The following is a 19,882-nucleotide window of genomic DNA, read 5'->3' as shown; positions in this document are numbered from 1 at the left end:
CTTTATTGTCCTGTCAACTATCATGCATCTTGTCTGGTACTGTATTGCATAACATCTTCAGAAGGTCCAAATTTGACAGACCACATTTTCTTCAGTTGCAGGTGAAAACTTACATACTCAAATGCAATTCTAAGTTTTGAACTTTTAGCTCATAACAAATAAATGTTCTTCATTCCTTCTGTAGATGATTGCTTTGACCCTCTCTGTTGCATAATCCCTATATCTGTGACCCATGTTGTATATGCTTTCATTAAAACAAGGAAAAGTAAAAGGCAAACCTTAAGTGAAAAAGCTCTGGCCAGTGAGACATCAGTTTTCAGAATTTTAAATATCATAACTTTATTACGTACATTCTCTCTGTAGGAAAGGACTGTAAGATGTAGGAACTGGATGCCTTTCAAGTTACAGATGCGAGCAAATTTGCTTGTTATTATATTGTAAAAAATGTGTGTCTATTTTACCAAAAAAAAATGTGTCTGAGTTGGAAATGATCTTTTACCATTGACTCTAAATAAGTTAAGGTTAGATACTAATCAAACTACAAAATTTTACAACTATCAATCTCTACAACATTTAAGTTTGTATAAACTGCCCACAGGTTCTCTTTGAACAACAGCAATTCTGGAGTATTTTTCTCTTTGATTTCAGTATGCAGATGAACTGAAAAATAGACCATGTTTCATGTTTGTGATTGAGCTATTGCATAAACAATTATGTTTCTTAGAATAGTTCCACCAGTTTCATTCACTTAGACATTGCGATGTTATATTAATCATGAATGTTTGTCACCTAATTTATGTATAAATCTGTTCAATAGAGTTTCTTAATGAAACTTTCCCATCCAAAATTGAATTGGAGGCTGATCCTATGGATGCCGTCCCTATTTTTCTTTTCCTAGGTCAATGACGAAGAAACCCACTTTCTTGTGATACAAGATTTACTTGAATTCAAGATCTAATCTATACCATCCTTTTGCAACTGTGGGGCTTTGTTGCATATCACAATTGAGAAATCTCTATGATGTATGTTCATGTTTCACATGACGAGAACATTGAATTCTGGAGAAAAAACTAATTTGTTTGGTGGATTGCTCCAGGGGTCCACTATTGATAACCAATCATGAAATGTTTTTGACATTAATAGCTTGTTTCTCTCCGTTTTGAGTTTGAACGCTAGATACTGCTTCACTCATAAGGATTCTGACAATGACTAGATATTTCTCAAGATTTTAGAGTTCTTTTCTTATTTGTTTCTAATTTTATCATGCATTAAATGCCTACCTTTCCATCTACTGATCACCATTGTCAAAGTGTTGAAAATGTTATGTTTGAACCAGTTAACCTGCACCTTTTGCAATAATGTAGCTACTTAAAGTATACTGTTCCTGCATCCCATCTGCTTTATTTGACATTTCTAATATTCTTATTAGTGTTATTTATTGCTAAGAGAATTTGTTATTTTCCAAATACGCTTATTCTTTATTACATTCTGTCATCTGGTATAGGTAACTTCATCTAGAAGCAACCGTTGTGCACAATTTTCTACTACATGGAAGAGAGTTGGTGAGATGCTTTCCGCTAAAGTTTAGGCTGTAATATCTCTGACTTCTTTATTAAGCGGCACGCTTTTGGTTTTCTTCTTTTCTTTTATTTAGTTAATTTGCTGAATGGGGTTGCAAATACTGGAGTGGTTGAACTTGGTGACGTTCATCTTGCTATATATTTAGCTGAGAAAAAACCCAGTGGAAAGCCCTTCTTTAGAAGAGGTAAGAGCAACGTGCTGATAATTACTGGTTGTATGCTCCAATTCATTCAGAAATCTCTGTACTTCTGATTTTATGTAGCAGTTTGTAACTTCGCTTGTCCCTGTTAATACATCCTTACAATGACAAGTGCTTCAGCATGCTTGAATTATTGGTCCCTCTAGAATCTAGTTTCCCTTTCAATTTTATGGCATTTATACTATTGCTATAACAGAATTGTGTGTTGTATTTTTAATAGTGTTTACTAAGTTATTTCTTTCTTAAAACTTGAGATGTAACAAGAGGCAGACCTCAGAGCTGAGTATCATCCTGTGCTTTATGCAATCTAGATCGAAGTTGAAAATACCAAAAAACTAGGGTGCTGCCGCATAAGACGCTCTTAAGAAACAGTGCCTTCTCCAAATCCAAGTCTTGTATATGCACGTCTATTGATGGATTCAACATTTATCCAAACATTTCGGACGAACATCCCAGACCTTAATCAAAAGATTCTGTTTTGTTGGAGCAGCACAGTTTGAATACTATTTCATTGCACAAAGCATTATTGTAGAGAATGCTATATAGTTTGTTTGTGGTTACCTTTTGTTTCTCTCTCCAGATTCATCTGTTTTTTAGTTTTTTCTGATTGTTATTTAACATATACAATTCTCATTCCCACCCAACAACTCTGTGAGAGTTGTACATCAATGTGAACACCATCGACTATAAATAGTTACAGGAGAAATATATTTTATATGGGGTGGGTAATATGCGCCCTTTTGAGATCACTGTTTATTTGGATTAATATTTTGAGTGAAGGTCATTTTGCTAATATGGTTACTGATCATGCCTCTTTATTGTGTAAATTAGTGACAAAGGAAGTTAGTATGATTTGCTTACTTTTTCTCGCTGTTTTGGGTGCTTGTATCGAAATTTGTAGGACTTCCAGTAGTTTTGGCTTTTCCACCTCGGTGTAAAAGTTCAAGTTGTCTTTCTAGGTGTGTTTCCTCTTCAGATAAATCCTTTATATTTAAAGAAATTAGGCTATTTCTTTTTCAATTTTTGTTTTCTGAATTTGTAGTCTTAAATTGGTTTGTGTCCCTAGGTACAAGGGTGAGCTCTCTGTTGATGGAATAACAGACTGGGTGGCTACAAGCATCCTCAATTTACCTCGCATTCCATATTACTTCAAGGAGTCAGTGGTAATCCATTAGATTCATTGTGCATTGTGACATTTGTCGTTTTTGTCTGGAATTCCTCCTAATGATGTTTGGTTATCTTATCTGCTTGGGTGTATGCTGGCCAAGACAAAAAGTATTGAATCCTCTGTATACTTAAGAGTTATTTTTTCAGAGTATCTGAACTGTAATTGTTTGTTTTTCTCGTTTGGGTCATATGTATCTTTACCTGATGAGCCATTTACAATGACGTGCTCTTTTGTGTCTATAAATTTTGATTCTTTCTGCCTCTTTATTGCTCAAATTCAGCATATCTGGTGCATGCTTTGTTTTCTATTTGTTATAAGGATAAACTACTAATTAAATAAACATGAAGAGATAAAACACGTAGGGTCTTGGCAGATTGCTTCATTACTTCCATCATAGGATCACATTTCTGCTGACATACTCTTATATGTGCAAGTGGATTTTCATGATGTTGCTACCTTGGTGACCTAAACACATAGGAATAATTATTTTTTTCCTTTCTTCAGTGACAGGTGATATAATATAAATTTCTTATAAGTTGGCCTCAAGTGCCAAGTTTCAAATTTATTTGATACATATTCCATGTTTGGAAATGATTCAGCAAAGACTCTTGTCCTCATTCATTGCCCTTAAAATTTTGAGGTTTCACGATCGAAGTATTAGGGTTTGGGTTCAGCCTATAGATTTTGTTTGAATACAAGAAAAATTAGAAATTGGATGTATATTAAAATTCATATGTTTAAACATTTATGAAAACCTCAACTTTGATCTCTGTTTTAACTAGAAGGTAATTGTGATAATTCTGAGGAGTCATAAATGAATTAATTGCAATTTTCATTTCCTCTTTTTCCAAAAATTATGTGATTTTAGAAAATTCTATATTGTATCTGTAATTGACTAAATCCATTTTATGTGCCAAATAGCCAGAGATAGTTTCCTAAACATATTCTAATACTTTTTTGTAGCTATATCCTAAATGTTAAGTTTTTTCAAATATCTCAATGATGTTTGTGCCCCTTAAGTCTAAATCACTTGAAAGATGCCCGCTTTCTCCACTTTGTGGTTTTGATTATCAGCTTTAATATGAAATTTACTTCTTTTTTAGGTGCATAATTTTCTGGCTAAGGGTAAACCTCATCAGGTATAGTTTGTGCTCTTATCTCACAAATACATAGTACTTCTATAATTTATTGCTCATTCTTTTAGTTTTCTGATTTGATAAAACACATGCATTTATCACCATGAGAAGCATGTGATTGGTGATTGCTTGCTATTAAAAATTTATTGGTGGCTGTGTTATGAAAAATAGTTGACCAGATAATATACAAAATTTTCCATGATAATGACTCTACAGTACAATTAAAAGAAGTACTGGTATCAAACCTTTTGAACAGTGTTTCTATGGTGATTACTGACTCTACCAAACATAAACTGTAGTAAGAGAAAAATTAGGCCTGCATCAAAACCTGTTAAATAACAAGCACTAATTTTATCCAACTTATGATGACCAAATGAAGTGATTAATTACGGAGCCAATACTTAACTTCCTTTGTTCTATATCATGAAAGTATGCATAAAATATGATTTAAAAATGTAAATGTTTAGTAGTAGAAAAGAACACTCCATTTAGGTATGTGTTATGTTGTCCTTTTCCCTTATCTCCAGTTTTTCTACCATTTAGGAGCGGTTGACTTCAATTCTTTACTTTTGGTACTTTATGTCTTCTGCTGTTTGCTTCCTCTCACATAATAGGTGATACCCAATTCCCAATCATGGTATACTTCATCATGCTAGCCCTTCCACCAACTTTTCTGGAAGTCTACTTTGGCTCGAGCTTATTACAATGCTTGAGAGAACAGTTAATTTGGTCCAAAAATTTCTCATCGTCTTTAGCAGTTTCTTTTGTTCTAAGGAATTGGGGTTACACCGTCGTCCACCTACTGGAGTTCAAGAATGTGCTTCTATAGGCCCCTGGCATTTGAAACTTTAAACCCATCCTTGGAACTCCCACATCTTCTCTCATTATGGAGCCTAAGCCTGAGGAACCCTTGCCTTCATCTATAGGCTGTCCCTAGATGCTGGTTCCGAATTGGTAAACAAAATTCCCTGTCAAGGTCTTCTCATTCTTGGCAGGAGGGGTAATCAGAACTTGCTTAAGAGATAAGATAGAGGAAACACAAAATAGAAGGTTGGTTCTATCTGAATCTCAGATGCTTCTGAGAGGAACTGTTTTTATAATTATAGCAACTGAATTAGTAATTAGTAGGAAATGAAGAACTGGAATATTTCGAGTTCCTTAGTTAGAATACCCAGATCTCCTGAGATCAGGACTCAAATCCCAGAATAAGAAAGTGAATAAACTGGCAAACTTAATGCTTAAATTACTAAAATCAGCAAATGACTAATGGTAATTAACAAATAAAGGTATTGCTTTAACTATGACGATTAGACTTTGTCCAATTGGTCGGCCATGAGCTTTACCTTTTTCTTCATGTGGTGTATGGTAGTGCTCAAATTTGTTTATTATTATGCTAATCGGCATTTGTCATGATCCTACAGCATTTTGGTCTGTTCTCTTTTCTTTTAATTTTTATCTTGTGCTAGGAGATGTAAATTGTCAGTTGAAACTTCTCTCTTTGCTGGATTACTTGAACTTGAGTGGCTTCATTAGGTGCTTGGGCCCCTAATTCTTTTACAACTTTATCCTGGTAGGTTAAAGTAATTTTCATCTCAAAAACTGGAGAACGTGCTACTCCATTAATTCGTCAGGCCGCTAAAAACTATTCGCCATATGCCACGTTTGCCTTCACTCTATGGAAAGAAGACGAATCTGCTTTCTGGTGGAATATGTATGTGTTTTCTATTTGTTTTTTTCTTTTCCTTGTCTCTGTGTCAGAAGAGGCATGCCATGTTTGCCTTCACTCTATGTGAAAGAAGACGAAATTGCTTTCTGGTGGAATATGTATGTGATTTTGTATTTGTTCTTTTTCTTTTCCTTGTCTCTGTATCAGAACAGGTCCTTTTCTGTGTGCATGGATTTTTTATGTTTGTTCACTCATTGACTTTTCTCTGTGTTTTGTTCCTTATTACATTCTTCTGGATTTGCTTGGCACATTTTATGCGGTCGAACGAAGCACATAATAGTTATTTTAAATTCAATGAAGTCAAGAATGATCTTTTGATCCTGCAAATTTTATAAACTAGCTGCAGTCACATTCCAGCGAATAACATGCAGATGTAATTATTAGGTGCGCCTTTTTCAGTATGGTTCCTCTATATGGAGATTCAATATGCTCTGAACTTCTATACTTAGTCTTAGTACTGTTTAGACAGGTGATGTCTGACTTTGATAAGTTGTAGATTGACTTATCCATATTTATATTAGTGAGATCTGTTGTGAGCTAGATTGCCTTTGCCAAACAGAAGTAAGAGCAGGTGATCACAAGTTCTGGTCAAGTTCACATCTTAAGTTGGCTATTCGACTAAATTAGTGTGGGAACTTCTTTGCACCCAATGACAGAGAAAGAGAAAACAAACTCTTCACTCATAGAGGTTTTGCTGAAAATTTTAAGATTCATTTATCAAACTGGAGACATTTATACAGCATCCTATATACCATTTTATTGAATCAAGTTTATTTTCCTTAGACATTTGTTATCATTTCATATTTTCCATACAACAGGTTTCGTGTGGATTCTGCTCCTGCGATAGTATTTTTGAAAGATCCCGGAGTTGAACCTGTTGTTTATCAAGGCATGTAGCAGTTCTTTTATACTTGTATAGTTAGATGATTCAAGTTAGGTGGATATGTATGAGCTCATAAATTCACATTATTCTGTTAGGTATTAGCTAATAAGTCTTTATTATTTTCAGGATCGGTCAATACTTCGTCGTTGATAGATATTTTGGAGAAGAACAAAAATCATGGTACAGTTGCCCTTTCTACTCTTAAGTTAATTGCATTTGTGTCATACGTAAAATTAAACCTTGTCTCGAACATGTTACTGCTCTCATTTTAATTTTGGTAGTTGAAATTGATGTTGCTGCTGTCTAATATAAAGTTATGCATTTCAAGACATATTTTTGCAAATTGTAGTCACTAGTCACATGATAGTTATCCTTTTTGGCATTGTATAACTCTTTAAGTTTTCTGTTTCGGGTTGCTCCATATGTTGACTGTTGGCCTCAAATTGCCTCGTCTCGAGGGGAAATTTTCAGATGTCTTACAATCCACACCAAGGTTTTTTTTCCTGGAAAACAATAAACCAGACTTGTTCTTAGCCTTGTTCTAGAATGCTTCTTTGATCAAGTTACAACTGACGTGATTAACACAAAACCTTTTCACATAATTTCAGTTTAGTTCGATTGCTCTGAATAGAAATGGTGAGGGGGAAATTTTGATCACCAGATTTGAATTTTACTCGTTCCAAGACCACCTGGAATAATTAGGGTCCTACCCTCTTTTAGCATTCTAGGGTTACTTTCTTCTGGTTTTGACAAGTAAATGAGTACAGGAAGTCTTTGATAACTGGTCTTTGCTTATGGTTGAGATTTTTCTGAAGGAACCTTAACTGTAAAAATGGTTTTAGTTTGAATCTCTTGTTATGTGCTTTCAGTGCTTCCACAGCTGAGAAATGTAACTTCAATGGAGTTAGGCTGTGACGTCCATGGCTATTCACGCGCCGGAAGTGGTACCAAGATTTGGTATTGTGCCCTTGTTGCTGGGAGGCCAAGCCAGGAACTCAATGAAATGCGTGAAGTGAGCTCATTATTCTTTTCTCTTTGTTTTCCTCCTCCTCACTGTGTGTTTGTCTGTCTGTCTTAATACTAATTATGTGGTATTAGGACTTTGAAATGGTCTCTATGTGTCATTCTTGCATTATGAGTCTTTACTTATTTTGTTCCTTTTCTTAATAGGTAATTCATACGGGAAAAATAATGCTTAAATTCATAGAATTATAGAACCCAAGGGAAAAGTGGGTTGAACAAGTTACGGAAATCATGGAGTGTTTTAAGTAACTAGTAGCATCAGGTGGTTATTTGGGATTATATTTCTTCAAGGATCACAAATGATAATTGCATGATATTCCCATGCAGTTATACAGATTCTGCCTGTGTTTTATATAAAGAATTTTATTAATTCAGCAACCTCCAAGGTCGTCTGAATGACATATGTTTTAAAGATCATGCGCAGAGTGCAAGATAAACTTTCAAACTACGGGACGACGGATGTAGCTGATCAAGAGCCCATGTCAGCTCCAGCAGCCATAGCACTGAAACAGAAGCGACTCACATTTGCTTGGCTAGATGGGGAGGCACAGCATGTGAGCTCCATTCTTCTATTGCCATTTGATTTTGTTCTCGATTGTTGTTCTGGATTCATTTACAATACTGTTGGTTGTAATTTTTTTCAACTTCACTGGTATCTTTATTAGAAAGTCTGCCCGATAATATATCAAAGACAGAGCAGTTAATCATATTTAACTACTTATAAACATGTTTATGTTAATTATTTTTCTGGGTTTTGCATAACACTGCACTATAATGATGGTCTGGCTTAGTTTTATAATATTGTTAATGTGCTAGTCTTCTATAAGAGAAGTAGTAGCTATCGGGAACTGGGTCATCTTATTCTTGGGGAGATTTGGCCCACTAATGAGTGATACAACATTCAAGAAAGTATTTCTGTGGAAATGTATGTTTCCCTGTAGCCCTATTTGAGTTCTTTCTGGAAACTCTTGATTGGGTTTCTATTGTTTTCGAATCATGGTATTTTGTAAGCTTCAACTGGTTTTACTTGTTAAGTCTAGTTATGGCATGCATTATTTCAGATTAAAGTATGCTTAGTTTGGTTGTCACTTTGATAAACTTCCAATTTCTGAAACATGCCATATCTGGTGTAGACTATTACTGGCTTGATTTGAATTGCAGTCTCCCCATTGATTATAGAAGCTTTGAAGCGTTTGTGTGATCGTGTGATGTATCAAACATTCTAAGTTCTAGTCTGATGCCTGGTCGCTTATTTTCCTCTTCCTGATGCTGTTCTAGAGCCTAAGACAGCCTTCAATTAATTTTATTTTTTATTAAGTTTCATTTGTCCAAAATTTACATTCAATATATCCACATCTGGTTATACACATTTAAATATTCTAATATACTGAGTGAGTAGATTAATATGGTTTGGTAAAATGATGTTTTCATTGTGCCTATTGGAAACTAATGGGACTAGCATTCATGGTAAACCTATTGGAGGAGATTGACCTAAAATCACTTGGAATGACATTTATTAAGATCTGTGTTTTTTTCTCAACCAATGGTCAAGATGTTTAATGAAAAATGAAAAATCATCTGCTAATCTTTCTCTAGCTGAAGAAATTTGCTTAACAGCAAGATTATTCCAAAAATGTCCAAGCTTGTTATTGATTTGCCAACTAGCATATGCTTTTATAAAGCAACTCTCTTCTTGTAATAGTATTCTTTTCTCATCTTACTAAAGCATTTTATACATAATGTTGTGATATTGATAACTAAGGTTATCCCTTTTATGCAGAGGTATTGTTTCTTCCACATTCATTCAGAAAATAGCTATGAGACATGTGGACCTAGGAAGAGTCTGACGGATGTAGCTAGGTTGTTTATTGTGCGTTATGAGAGGAACCCTAACTCTGAGAAAGTGGACACGTCGAAACAGGCAAACAGTATCTTCCATTCTTTGTATCATACTGAAGCTGATCCAGTATCCACACTTGTTGCTAAGTACAACGGATCGGGCGAAATTTCAGAGGTTAGAATTCTTTAGAAAGTTATGTGCTCTTTCAAAGTCTATGTTTGTGAAATAACTTCGCTTTTTGTAGACATTAGTTTCAGGTTATCGTATTTTATGCATTGGGTTTTCGCTTAAGTTGCCTTTCATTCATGAGCTCTCTTTGCGCATTTTTTAACCATATTATATGGAAGGAATACTTTTTTGCAGGTTGTAGTTCAGGTATTTACTTAACAGCTTCGATCATGCATGCTTCATAGATTATGTAATGACTCTTATCACTGAAAATTTGATTCAATTCCCAGATCATAACATGGATTTCTCAAACAATTAAAGATGGTGACACCAGAGAACTCCCTCCTTTTGTAAGTTGGTCCCTAAACTCTTTGCAAGTCCTGAAAATTAGCTTTTCTATCAGGTGACTGCAGGATTCCGTTCCTTATCTCATCCTCCTATTCTTTTGTTTCTTGTGTTATATTCTGTTTGACAATCTCTCTCCCTCTGTGTGTGTGTGTGTGTGTGTTTATGTGTGGTTATATCTGTTATGAGAAAAGAGCTGTGCACCCACACCCACACACATTCAGGGTACATGCTAGTTTTGAGTTCTAGATGCTATGGGCTTGCCCTTACCTGTTCTTTCCTCGAAATGGATTTAAGCTGTGAGCAGCTTGCTCTGGTGAAAGGTTTGTTAGTGTGCTGAGCGATATCATGCTGACGTCCGCATGTACTCCATTTATTTTATCTTGATTCTTGTATGACTATATCAACGATGATTCTGATGTTCACTTCTGATGCTATTTGAGTTGCATTTACATTCCTTCTACTCATTTTGTTGCTAGTGTTTGGACTTTAGCAATTTCTAGGAGATGTCAGCAGGCTGTCTTAACGTAATCATTCTATACATTCCTCATTCACATTTGACCATCATCCAGAAACTGGAGCCAACTGCTGTTTATTTTCTCTACCCATTCATTATACCACTGCTATAGATGAGGCTAGGGTGTCAGTAATCAAAGTCATCTTCCTTATTGCAGTTCTCAAATACGCATTCCTTATTCTGCAGAAAACAAGAGCTCCTGAGCTGGTGCCTGAGGACGGAGATCAGATCTGGTCAAAGAGTTCCAACTTGATTTCTTCTGGAAGAAACATGAGAGAATGGATCAGTGGATTCATATCCAGTATACCTGATCACCTTAGCGATCCAAGAATCGGCCCTTCCTTGATGTTGGTTGCTTTGATGTCATCTGGTCTGATTTATCTGAACAGAAGCCGATCAATTAAACCCGGCAACCAAAACGAACCTAACCAAGAAAAGGTACAGAGTATCGTGTCCAACACTCATTCCATTCCCAGTAAGCAACTGCATGCATGAGCACTTGAAATTCCATTACACAAGTCTGACTCTTGCATACCTCCTTAAACCTATTCGGTGTATGTGAATTTGTTTGCCTCTCAGTTAAACCCCTCCGTTTTTATGTTATTAACATCACATAGAATGCTTCTATATACTTACACAATTCTGCATGTTTGTGTTCCTATTAAACTCAACTATGAAATTTTCTTATGATGTTGGATCTAATGTTGTTTTTTGTATGTCAACTGCAGGATGAGAACAAACCAGGGCGAAGGAGTAGACGAAGAAAAGCCTCAAACCAACCTATACCGCCTTCCATCACTGACGTAGAGCCAAAAGATGCAAAACAAATACCATTGCTCTCGGATTCTGAATCCGAATAAAGAACTGGTTTTTGTTCCGCGTTTTATGGTAGGAAAGACTTGCTGCGATCAGGAACAAATATTGAAGGGGTTGAAATTGCAAGCTACACTGAAGTTTTTACATATTTATTCTTGATGCAACTCATTTTTTCCTGCATATATTGCAATATTGGAGACGGTAGAGATATATTTGTGTTGGATAATAACAAGGTTGATTTTGGCTGAGATGTAAATATTAGGAGTACTTATAAACAGTTCAGAAGTCGATTCGGATATCTTTCCCTTCCATGTTAATTGGTGATATATTTTTTATAAAGTCTTTTTAGAAAAATTTTCTCAGGATGGAAAGATTTGGATTTTAATAAAGATTTAAGAAAGAGAATTGTAATGACTTATATAAAAAAAATTATAATTCATCAATATTCCACAAAATATAATTTGAAATAAATATAAAAAGTTTTATAATCCATAATATTATATTTTTAAAATTTGAATTTTCTATCCTTGAATCATCGGTACCGGTATTCTCTCAAATCACATACATTTCTATTTTGTAGTTTTATAGTGCAGCTCAAATTTGGTACCGGTAGTCTCTCAAATCACATGCATTTCTATTTTGTAGTTTTACAGTGGAGCTCATTTTGTGCATAAAATAGAAATAAAAACTAAAAATTGGTAAACTCATTTGGCTAAACTTTTTTTAAGACATTTTATAAGCTGTTATATTTTATATGATATTTTAGGAGTTCACAGGATGTTGAATTTTATTTTAAAATATAAAATATTAAAACGTTTGGATAAAATAAGATGTTAAAATTCATAAAATATTTTTAGATTTTATAAGATGTTAGGGTATCCGGTATAATAGGATAGTTTTATTGGTAAAATGATAAAATTGAATATGATACTATTAGAATCAAATAAGTAACTCTTTTTGGACATAATTTGTATTTAAATCTTTTTAAAATACTTTTATCAATAGTACACATTAGTTTAATTCTAAATAAAAATTAAATAGGTAATCTTTTTCAAAAAAATTAAAAAAATGAGGAATTATTATCTAAATTTTTTAATACCAAAAAAATATATGTACATTCATACAAGTCAAATATTAACGAATAGAGACATAATTGATTATTGTTTTTATTAATTCAATTATTATTTCTAGTCACGACATTCATGCAAGTCGGAGGTGATGACTCTTGATGAAAAATTTTCTCCCATATGGGGCCCCTTGCCAGCGGAGCAGGACAGTCCTCCAAGTAGGTAAAAGGCAGCACCCAGATGACCAAGTAACCAACAAGAAGATTCTTGCTGTTCTCCAGCAGGACAATGCTGTACCTCAGTACCTACTGAGGCCGCCAGCAAAGAGGGAATCGCCCAGGGCCTCCCGAGAGTTGATACACTCTCAAGAAAAGAAGATGGAATTTTTCACCAGGAGGTAAAGAAGGAAGCCTTACTCTTGGAACGTGGTGATCCCTCCGTACCGACATCATGCCAAAAGAGCAGGGAGGCTTCACATCTGTTTGCTTACAATGCCACTACAGAGCACATTCGTAAGTTCAAAAACAAAGCACTGTTGCACAAGTATACCAATGGTCTTACAGTTTGAATAATACTAATTTTATTTTTCTATTGACAAATTCAGGCATGGATACCACATTATCTTGTCTGAAGGAAGGAAGAACTGAGAAACTTGATCTTATAAGTGGAGCTGAATCACATGTTGCCTATAAAAAACGATACCATATTTATGGAATTCAGCAATGACTTCACCTTCTAGATCAATGGTTGGATGATGTTTTTCCTTAAAAGATGCACATTCTATGTTGATGTATGTCAACCGTGTAACTCTTGGGTGTCTGCCTTTTGTTAAAAATCATCCTAGATTGCAAATCCCACGTCCCTCAAATTTCCACCAGAGAATAAATTATCAAATGGAAGGCATTAAGTTAAAAGAAGCCTTATTTCCTATGATTAAAACCTTCCGGCAAAATTGAAGACGCATGAAGCTAATTTTCTCACTAATCGTGCGTATAATGTAATTTTGCTTATCTAATTCTATTATGGTTGTTCATCCTGCTGGTTGAATGAGAAGCAGACCTGTGATAAGAGGTCTTTTAAATTTAGACATTGATGTTGTGCTTCAGCCTCTCTGCCCTATGCATACAAATAATCTTTAGCCAAGGCTTTGATGTATTGTAAGTAATCAGCCTTCAGAGTGTATCATTGCTTGTTAGAGTTCTCATTTATTGTGAATTTGGATGGTTCTATCGGTTCACATGCTGTAACATCTTGGGGTTAGTGTTTGCTCTATGCTCTGTGGACCACCATGGTTCTGGGACCATACGCGAAAAATAAAGCTAGCTACCAAGAGGTGTAACAGTTGAAATCCAGATATGGTGGTCTTAGAAATTATTGTTCAATTGAAAAGATGATCTAACTGTTCTTGGCTGGTTGCACTCCAACTACTGGCAATCATGAGTACCAGTCCAGGACCGTAAAGAAGCATCGAGGATGGGTTAATCTTACAACCTTGGCTAGTATAACTTTGGATGTTTATTCAAACATCGTAGTTCAGGATCAGACAATTAGAAAAGAAATAAAGCAAAACAAGGGTCTTCCACAGCAACCTGAGAAATCTGATTTACTTTAGAAACTAATGCCACAGTGCAAGGCTGTAGAGCTTGAAAGCTTAACTTATACCAGCATATTTCTAGTCATAGAAGGTTAAATTTGTTTAAAAAAATTAATTATGAAGCAACGGATTCTTAAAGATATATTACAATGGAAGAATTCTACAACAGTTGGACCCTCCAGACAATGTCCATTATAACCACTTGTGGGCCAAAGCCTTGATAAAGACGAAACATGTACGCCACAGACAGCCTAGTATGTTTGATCATTTTTGGATACTTACGAAGAATGTATGACCTTTACCCGAGTGGGGGAAAAAGCAAGCATTAATGGTTCAGAGTTTACTACATTGTTTCAACCAGCTTAAGACCCCAGCTCATATCCTCACAATGCTTAACATGAGGAACAAGAGCACCTGTATCCATACCTCTCCTCAACTTGCAATCATAGAAAGGAGGAGCATGGAAGCATGGCTCCATCGACGCTGCACGCTGACATGGTGGGTCTGGTGCCGTCCGATTTTCAGGCTTGTAGAGTATCCATGGCTTCAGGTTTCCAAGACCTTGAGCCACATAACCAAAAGTCGACCAAGAACTTGTTACCAGTTTATCCGTTAAGCTAAGTAGATACATTTCTGCCCATGCCTTTCTATTGTGATTTTGCTTCTCGGTTTGTTGATGGCCTTCATGACTTGGCTGGTAAACTTCAATCACATCTCCTGTCACAGTTGGATGTTCCCAGTACAAGTCTCTAACTTCCTCAAAGTAACCGCCGCTTAAAGACGTCATCAGGACAGATACAGTCTTCTGCTTTCCAGAAGGCTTAATGATTGGTTCCTGCTCATTAATTTGTGGTAGTATACCTTCCTTCATGGTACAAGATAAAATCTGATCCAGGACATGTTTAAATGGACCAGTTTCTGTATCAAATACCCTTATTTGGATTCCAACTTTTACATCAGCCTTAGATAAATAAGCTTCATAGTATCTGCTTATAAGCCCCCACACTGAATTTGTAGGATGGAACAGATACCGCCCCAAGAGGTGGAAAACAGTTTCCTTATCCGGGAAAAGATTATGCAACTCTTGCTCAAACGAATGGATCAAAAATAGGGAGGGGATGAAATAGTTATCAGTCTTCATTATCAGCCATGGTATCTTCTGCAGATATGATTGATCTTGATCGCAGAAGAAAAGTTTATCGTGGTCGTCATAATCATGAACCAGATGGAGATAGACATACGGTTGTGGTGCTGAACCAGTTATATTACCTACGGACTTGCTCTTCAGCAAATTCCCATAACTCTGTCGTGATTTCTGGTTAAAGCCATTAAACTGGCTAGTCAGTGGGAAATCCAAGGGAAGCAACCAAGAGACATCTGGAAATGGCTCGCAGAAAAGATCTGGAATGTCAATTCCAGGATCAACAAGAAGGACCCGGTCAGTGAGAAGAGCATAAAGGAAAGCTGAAGCAAGTGTCAAAATCCTGTTCCCCAGACCACTAAAGGATATCCAAACAAGGTATTTACAGTCAGATATGCTCGAGTATCTGCCCGATTTAAGATCTTCCATGGTTTTATTGTACAAAGCTGTGTAGGGTCCACATTTCTTATGCAGCGCTTCATAGCTTCGTAACTTGGATATGAGGTGGGGGGAAGCTTTTCGCGGAACTCCTCGGCGATATAAGAGTGACTGATACCTACTAAGGCAAGATTTTTCATCAAATCCAGTCGGGAGAATGTCACCAAGAATCTTATCTTTAGGCACCTGAACAGGCTGAGCAGGATCATCTTCTGGTAGTATGGCTGCCAAAAGGTAAAGCGAAAATTAGAATGTAAAATACAGCAATAAGAAAGAGAGAGAAACAGAAAAAGTCGGTAAAAAATTGGATCCACCCAGGAAGATAACTTAGTTCATACTATCCTGTGCATGATAGAATATGTTTGATATTTAGTTGTATTCATATAAACTATTAACTATATACTTAGACCGCCTTTGGAATAGCACAATTTACAGTTTGAAAATTACACTTACACCCGCTCAAGAAATGTTCCATTTAACAATCACCCTGATGTTAGCATTTCGGATGAAGAATGTTCGGCATCAGAAAAATATATAAGTGAACTCCCAATTTTCTACCCCTCCAACCGGTCAGTTGAAAATGTTTTGCAACTTGTTGTAGCGTCAACATCATGTTCATATAGTTCAAAGGGGGCAAAGTAATATTGGAAGTAGCTACTGGAGATGGGGAAAGTAGCCATTTTCTGGGGTTTTTATCTTTCTATATATATTTTCACCCATTCTCGCATTTCTCACATTAAAATGTTTTATGCAAGCCCTTCATCTAGTGTTGCATAATTGAAATATAGAAAAAAGAAATGTCTACAAAGCATTTACTAAAGAGAAACATTTTGATGGTTTCTAAGATGGTAACCGGAAAGGTTGCTTTACTACTGCCTTACAAGTCATTGGCAATAAACTTAATAAAGCCTAGGAGGCCTAGTTCTATCTATCCATCTTAAAAGTATTAAGATCCTCATGATCAAATCCTCCAGGCATTATCTCAAAATATTGAAAAAAGGAAAAGAAGAAAAAATAATCCTAGAAAGACATCTTTTTAACTATACGAGCATTACAAATTCATCTCTTTCAGAGTATAAAATTGGGGCATTTTCAGACAATGCTTAGGTGTATTCTTCAAAGTTAAGTGTAATTTTGCCATTTTGAAAATGGGCTAGGCGTAATTAACCTTTTATATAAATTTTTCGAGCTGACACATATCATTTTCTAATCCTCCAAAGGATACTCTCATATTTGTCACATATAATCATAGGACAACTTTTCTGTATTCACGATGATAGCGAACAGTTGCCTTTTCATACAAAATTTTTGTTATATCCGAATGCACAAGTTCATAACTTAGCTCCCCAAGGTACAGAACTCAAAGCAGCACTGCATGATCAACAAGCAGAACCTGCATGATCAACAACAAGCAGTACAGAGTTCTATAACATTACTGCATACTGTGTTATATTTTAATTGAATCACACACCTACACCTAAAAAATACACTCGTCCACTAACTATGAGGGAAAAGAGAAGTTGATGTTTGAAAATGAGTACTAAGCAAATGTTTACTAGTCCAAATCAAGAATAAATTGCATTGTCTTTTTTGTAGGCTTCATATTTATCATCCTTATGTTGTTACAACCATTCATCAGAAGTTATTTACTAAGAATCGTAAACATAATTAGAAATAACTAAGTGAAACCCATACTGTGGGTAGAACATGATAAACTACCTGTTCTATTTCATAAAGTTTTGGTCACAACACTGTATAACAAATAGCAGCACTCCTTTTTTATTTGACATGGAGGGGTATCTATTTTAGATGTAGAGCAGTGCGTAATCTTATGATGCTTTAAGTTAACTGGTGTAGGAAATCCCTGATTTTCACCATGATTTAAGACGACAGAAAAAATGAAAGTAAGCCCTAAAGAAAAGCAAATGTCAAAACTTAAGTTCATAAAGAAGCAGCCGAGATGCGTAACATCATGGAGGGTAAAAAATACATTCTTCTCGTATGACTTTGTTACCTGATGGTGTACATATTTTCTAACTTGGCATTTGAAACAATTCGGTGCACATAATTTCAAAGAGCCCTGTTCTAATTCCACAAGACAACTACATTTCCCACTCATCTGCGTCTCTGCTGAATTCAGCAAAAGACCATGTATTGTAGTATGGTGATCCACAATTTGGACAAGGAAGATGTGGAACTGAACTAAGACAAATCACACTGTATGCACCACTCTACTGAGAAAAGAATTCCTTCAACTCATTAACCATCCATTTTGCGAGCTCAATTCTCAAGAATTGGTATAACACAATCAGTTCTACTTACCGTCATTACGAAAAGCAAACAACTTGGTTAATCATACTCAGTACAAGCAAATTAACCGCAAACAAGAACAATATCTACATATCTTAACTGTTCAGAACACCCAAAAAGAAAAAACCGAAAACAGTAAACTTTTGCATAATTCCACATAAACCATCTGTACCATACATAGAAAACAAAGATATGCAAAACAAGAATACCTTTTCGAACCCTATGATCAAGATCCCTGGCTTCAACGACGGTCCAAAGCACATCCAAAGGCGGGTCCCTCAGCACAACAGATACTGAGAACAAACCAGAGAAACCCATTACAGTAACTAGGAAAACACCCATCAATTTCATAAGACTCAAACCCCATTTGCACTCCAGACCCCTCGCCACGGCGTCGTTCCCATGATCGCCGGCCGTCGTGGGTTGGCCTCCACTGGAATCAGTCGCAGCCTTGTTGAACCTCTTCATCCTCAGTAACATATCACAGAAGATGATGTTTTGTCATCGGGGTTCTTGATACAATGCGATGGATGATGGTTAGATAAAAAAATCAATGCTGTCGTACGACGATCTCTGGAGGTAGAGAGTGTAAGTGTAATTCTGATGAACTGCAAAGGTGGTTTCACTTCAGTTGCTAGTGTGAGTTGTGTGTGTGTATTTGTTGTGGGGTTTTAGGTTTTTCCTTTTTTTTCTCTTCTTTTTCCTTCTACTTACGGTGGGAAAAAAACTGTGTTGTCGGTCAAGATCATTTTTTCTTAAATGATTTTTTCTAAAATTATATTTGAATTGATTAATTTAAATTTAAAAAAAGCATTTAAAAAAATATTTCAAATAACTCAATGAAAAAAAGTTAAATCGTTAATATTTAAAATTCTCTAAATTTAAAATACTGTTAAAAAATATAAAAATTATTATTTCAAATCTTTCAATTTAAAAAAAAAACTTACTTAATTTTTTTTATTCTTTTATTTTCTGGGGTAGCATTTTATTTAATTTAGGTTTTAACTTGAATGCTTGTAGGAGTCTGCATGGCACTAACTTCAAGGCCTGACTATAAAATATAATTATTTTATTTATCCCATAGAATTTGGTAATTTAAATTTATGGGCATATATCTTTTTAATTTTAAATTTTTTAATAAATTTGAAAAAAGAAAATATAAGTAACGACATCACTGATTTTCATCTTGAAGCACTCGATGATGAAAAAGCAAGATAGACTGTTGACATAGAAATTGATAGGTGCCAAACCATCCAAGTTCATAGACGTAACAAACATAGTACAACTATGAGATGCTGATGCATTTGACTGATGCGCTACCTCCGTACATAAATTATATTTGTGATAATATGTAAGTGCAATATGCATTTATAGCTATAGTTCTAAATGTATGACTGTTTTGACGATTTGAGAGTTGTGTTAGTGAATAATATATAAATACATATGTATCTATAGTTTTAAAGACATGCTCATTACATCGATATGAAATTATGTTAGTGGATAATTTTTAAGTATATATGTAACTGTAAATCTAAATGCATGTCCTACTCTATATAGATGAAACTGTGTCGAGAAATAATTTGTAAGTACATTTATAATTGTAATTCTAGAGGCATACTTTGCTCTGTAGTAATAGCTGTGTTAGTGGTTGATCCGTAAGTATACCTATAGAGTATAATTCTTAAGGCATGCACTTCTCTGTCGTGAGATAATTTATAAGTCCACTTGTAACTATAGTTCTAAAATATGCCTTTGTATTGTCTACATAAAATGTGTTAGTAAATTATAAGGACACCTACAAACGACCCACAATCTATAATGTATATTGTTGGAGAAGGTCCAAAATAATTTTGGTTTGCAATTTTCTTTAATTTTTTTTTAAATTAATAAATTATTCTTAACTTTCCCACTCATCTTGATCTTTATAACT

The 19,882-nt window shown here is 35.2% G+C and overlaps 2 protein-coding genes across 3 annotated transcripts in view; one reads left to right on the top strand and one right to left on the bottom strand.

Annotated features, from left to right (window-relative positions):
• The window catches only part of LOC105179763, an 18,479-nt gene extending 6,760 nt beyond the window's left edge, over nucleotides 1–11,719 (top strand). For both annotated transcript variants that reach the window (XM_011103404.2, XM_011103403.2), the window contains exons 7-20: nucleotides 1,505–1,562; nucleotides 1,655–1,765; nucleotides 2,682–2,739; nucleotides 2,847–2,943; nucleotides 4,052–4,087; nucleotides 5,659–5,795; nucleotides 6,629–6,699; nucleotides 6,820–6,873; nucleotides 7,563–7,705; nucleotides 8,130–8,270; nucleotides 9,497–9,730; nucleotides 10,015–10,074; nucleotides 10,773–11,024; nucleotides 11,315–11,719. In XM_011103404.2, the coding sequence (XP_011101706.1) occupies nucleotides 1,505–1,562; nucleotides 1,655–1,765; nucleotides 2,682–2,739; nucleotides 2,847–2,943; nucleotides 4,052–4,087; nucleotides 5,659–5,795; nucleotides 6,629–6,699; nucleotides 6,820–6,873; nucleotides 7,563–7,705; nucleotides 8,130–8,270; nucleotides 9,497–9,730; nucleotides 10,015–10,074; nucleotides 10,773–11,024; nucleotides 11,315–11,446 (1,584 nt within the window). In that variant the 3' untranslated portion in view covers nucleotides 11,447–11,719. The remainder of the gene's footprint in view (nucleotides 1–1,504; nucleotides 1,563–1,654; nucleotides 1,766–2,681; nucleotides 2,740–2,846; nucleotides 2,944–4,051; nucleotides 4,088–5,658; nucleotides 5,796–6,628; nucleotides 6,700–6,819; nucleotides 6,874–7,562; nucleotides 7,706–8,129; nucleotides 8,271–9,496; nucleotides 9,731–10,014; nucleotides 10,075–10,772; nucleotides 11,025–11,314) is intronic.
• A 2,419-nt stretch (nucleotides 11,720–14,138) lies between these two features.
• On the bottom strand, nucleotides 14,139–18,639 carry LOC105179762 (galactoside 2-alpha-L-fucosyltransferase-like). Its single transcript, XM_011103402.2, has 2 exons — nucleotides 18,162–18,639; nucleotides 14,139–15,866 (listed from the first exon to the last, which is right to left on the bottom strand). The coding sequence occupies exons 1-2, from the start codon at nucleotides 18,430–18,432 to the stop codon at nucleotides 14,407–14,409; spliced, it is 1,731 nt and encodes a 576-aa protein (XP_011101704.1). The 5' UTR covers nucleotides 18,433–18,639; the 3' UTR covers nucleotides 14,139–14,406.
• Between the last annotated feature and the right edge of the window lie 1,243 nt (nucleotides 18,640–19,882).

This window comes from Sesamum indicum, unplaced genomic scaffold, assembly GCF_000512975.1.
Source record: "Sesamum indicum cultivar Zhongzhi No. 13 unplaced genomic scaffold, S_indicum_v1.0 scaffold00202, whole genome shotgun sequence".
Taxonomy (NCBI): domain Eukaryota; kingdom Viridiplantae; phylum Streptophyta; class Magnoliopsida; order Lamiales; family Pedaliaceae; genus Sesamum; species Sesamum indicum.
This window is presented reverse-complemented; position numbering and strand designations above follow the sequence as displayed.

What these genes read in the sequence shown, in the direction of transcription:
- LOC105179762 (XM_011103402.2), bottom strand. Translation starts at nt 18,432, where the DNA reads ATGTTACTGAGGATGAAGAGGTTCAACAAGGCTGCGACTGATTCCAGT. An exon ending in TGATCATAGGGTTCGAAAAG is followed by an intron (nt 15,867 to 18,161) that starts GTATTCTTGTTT and finishes ACCTTTTGGCAG; the next exon opens with CCATACTACCAGAAGATGAT.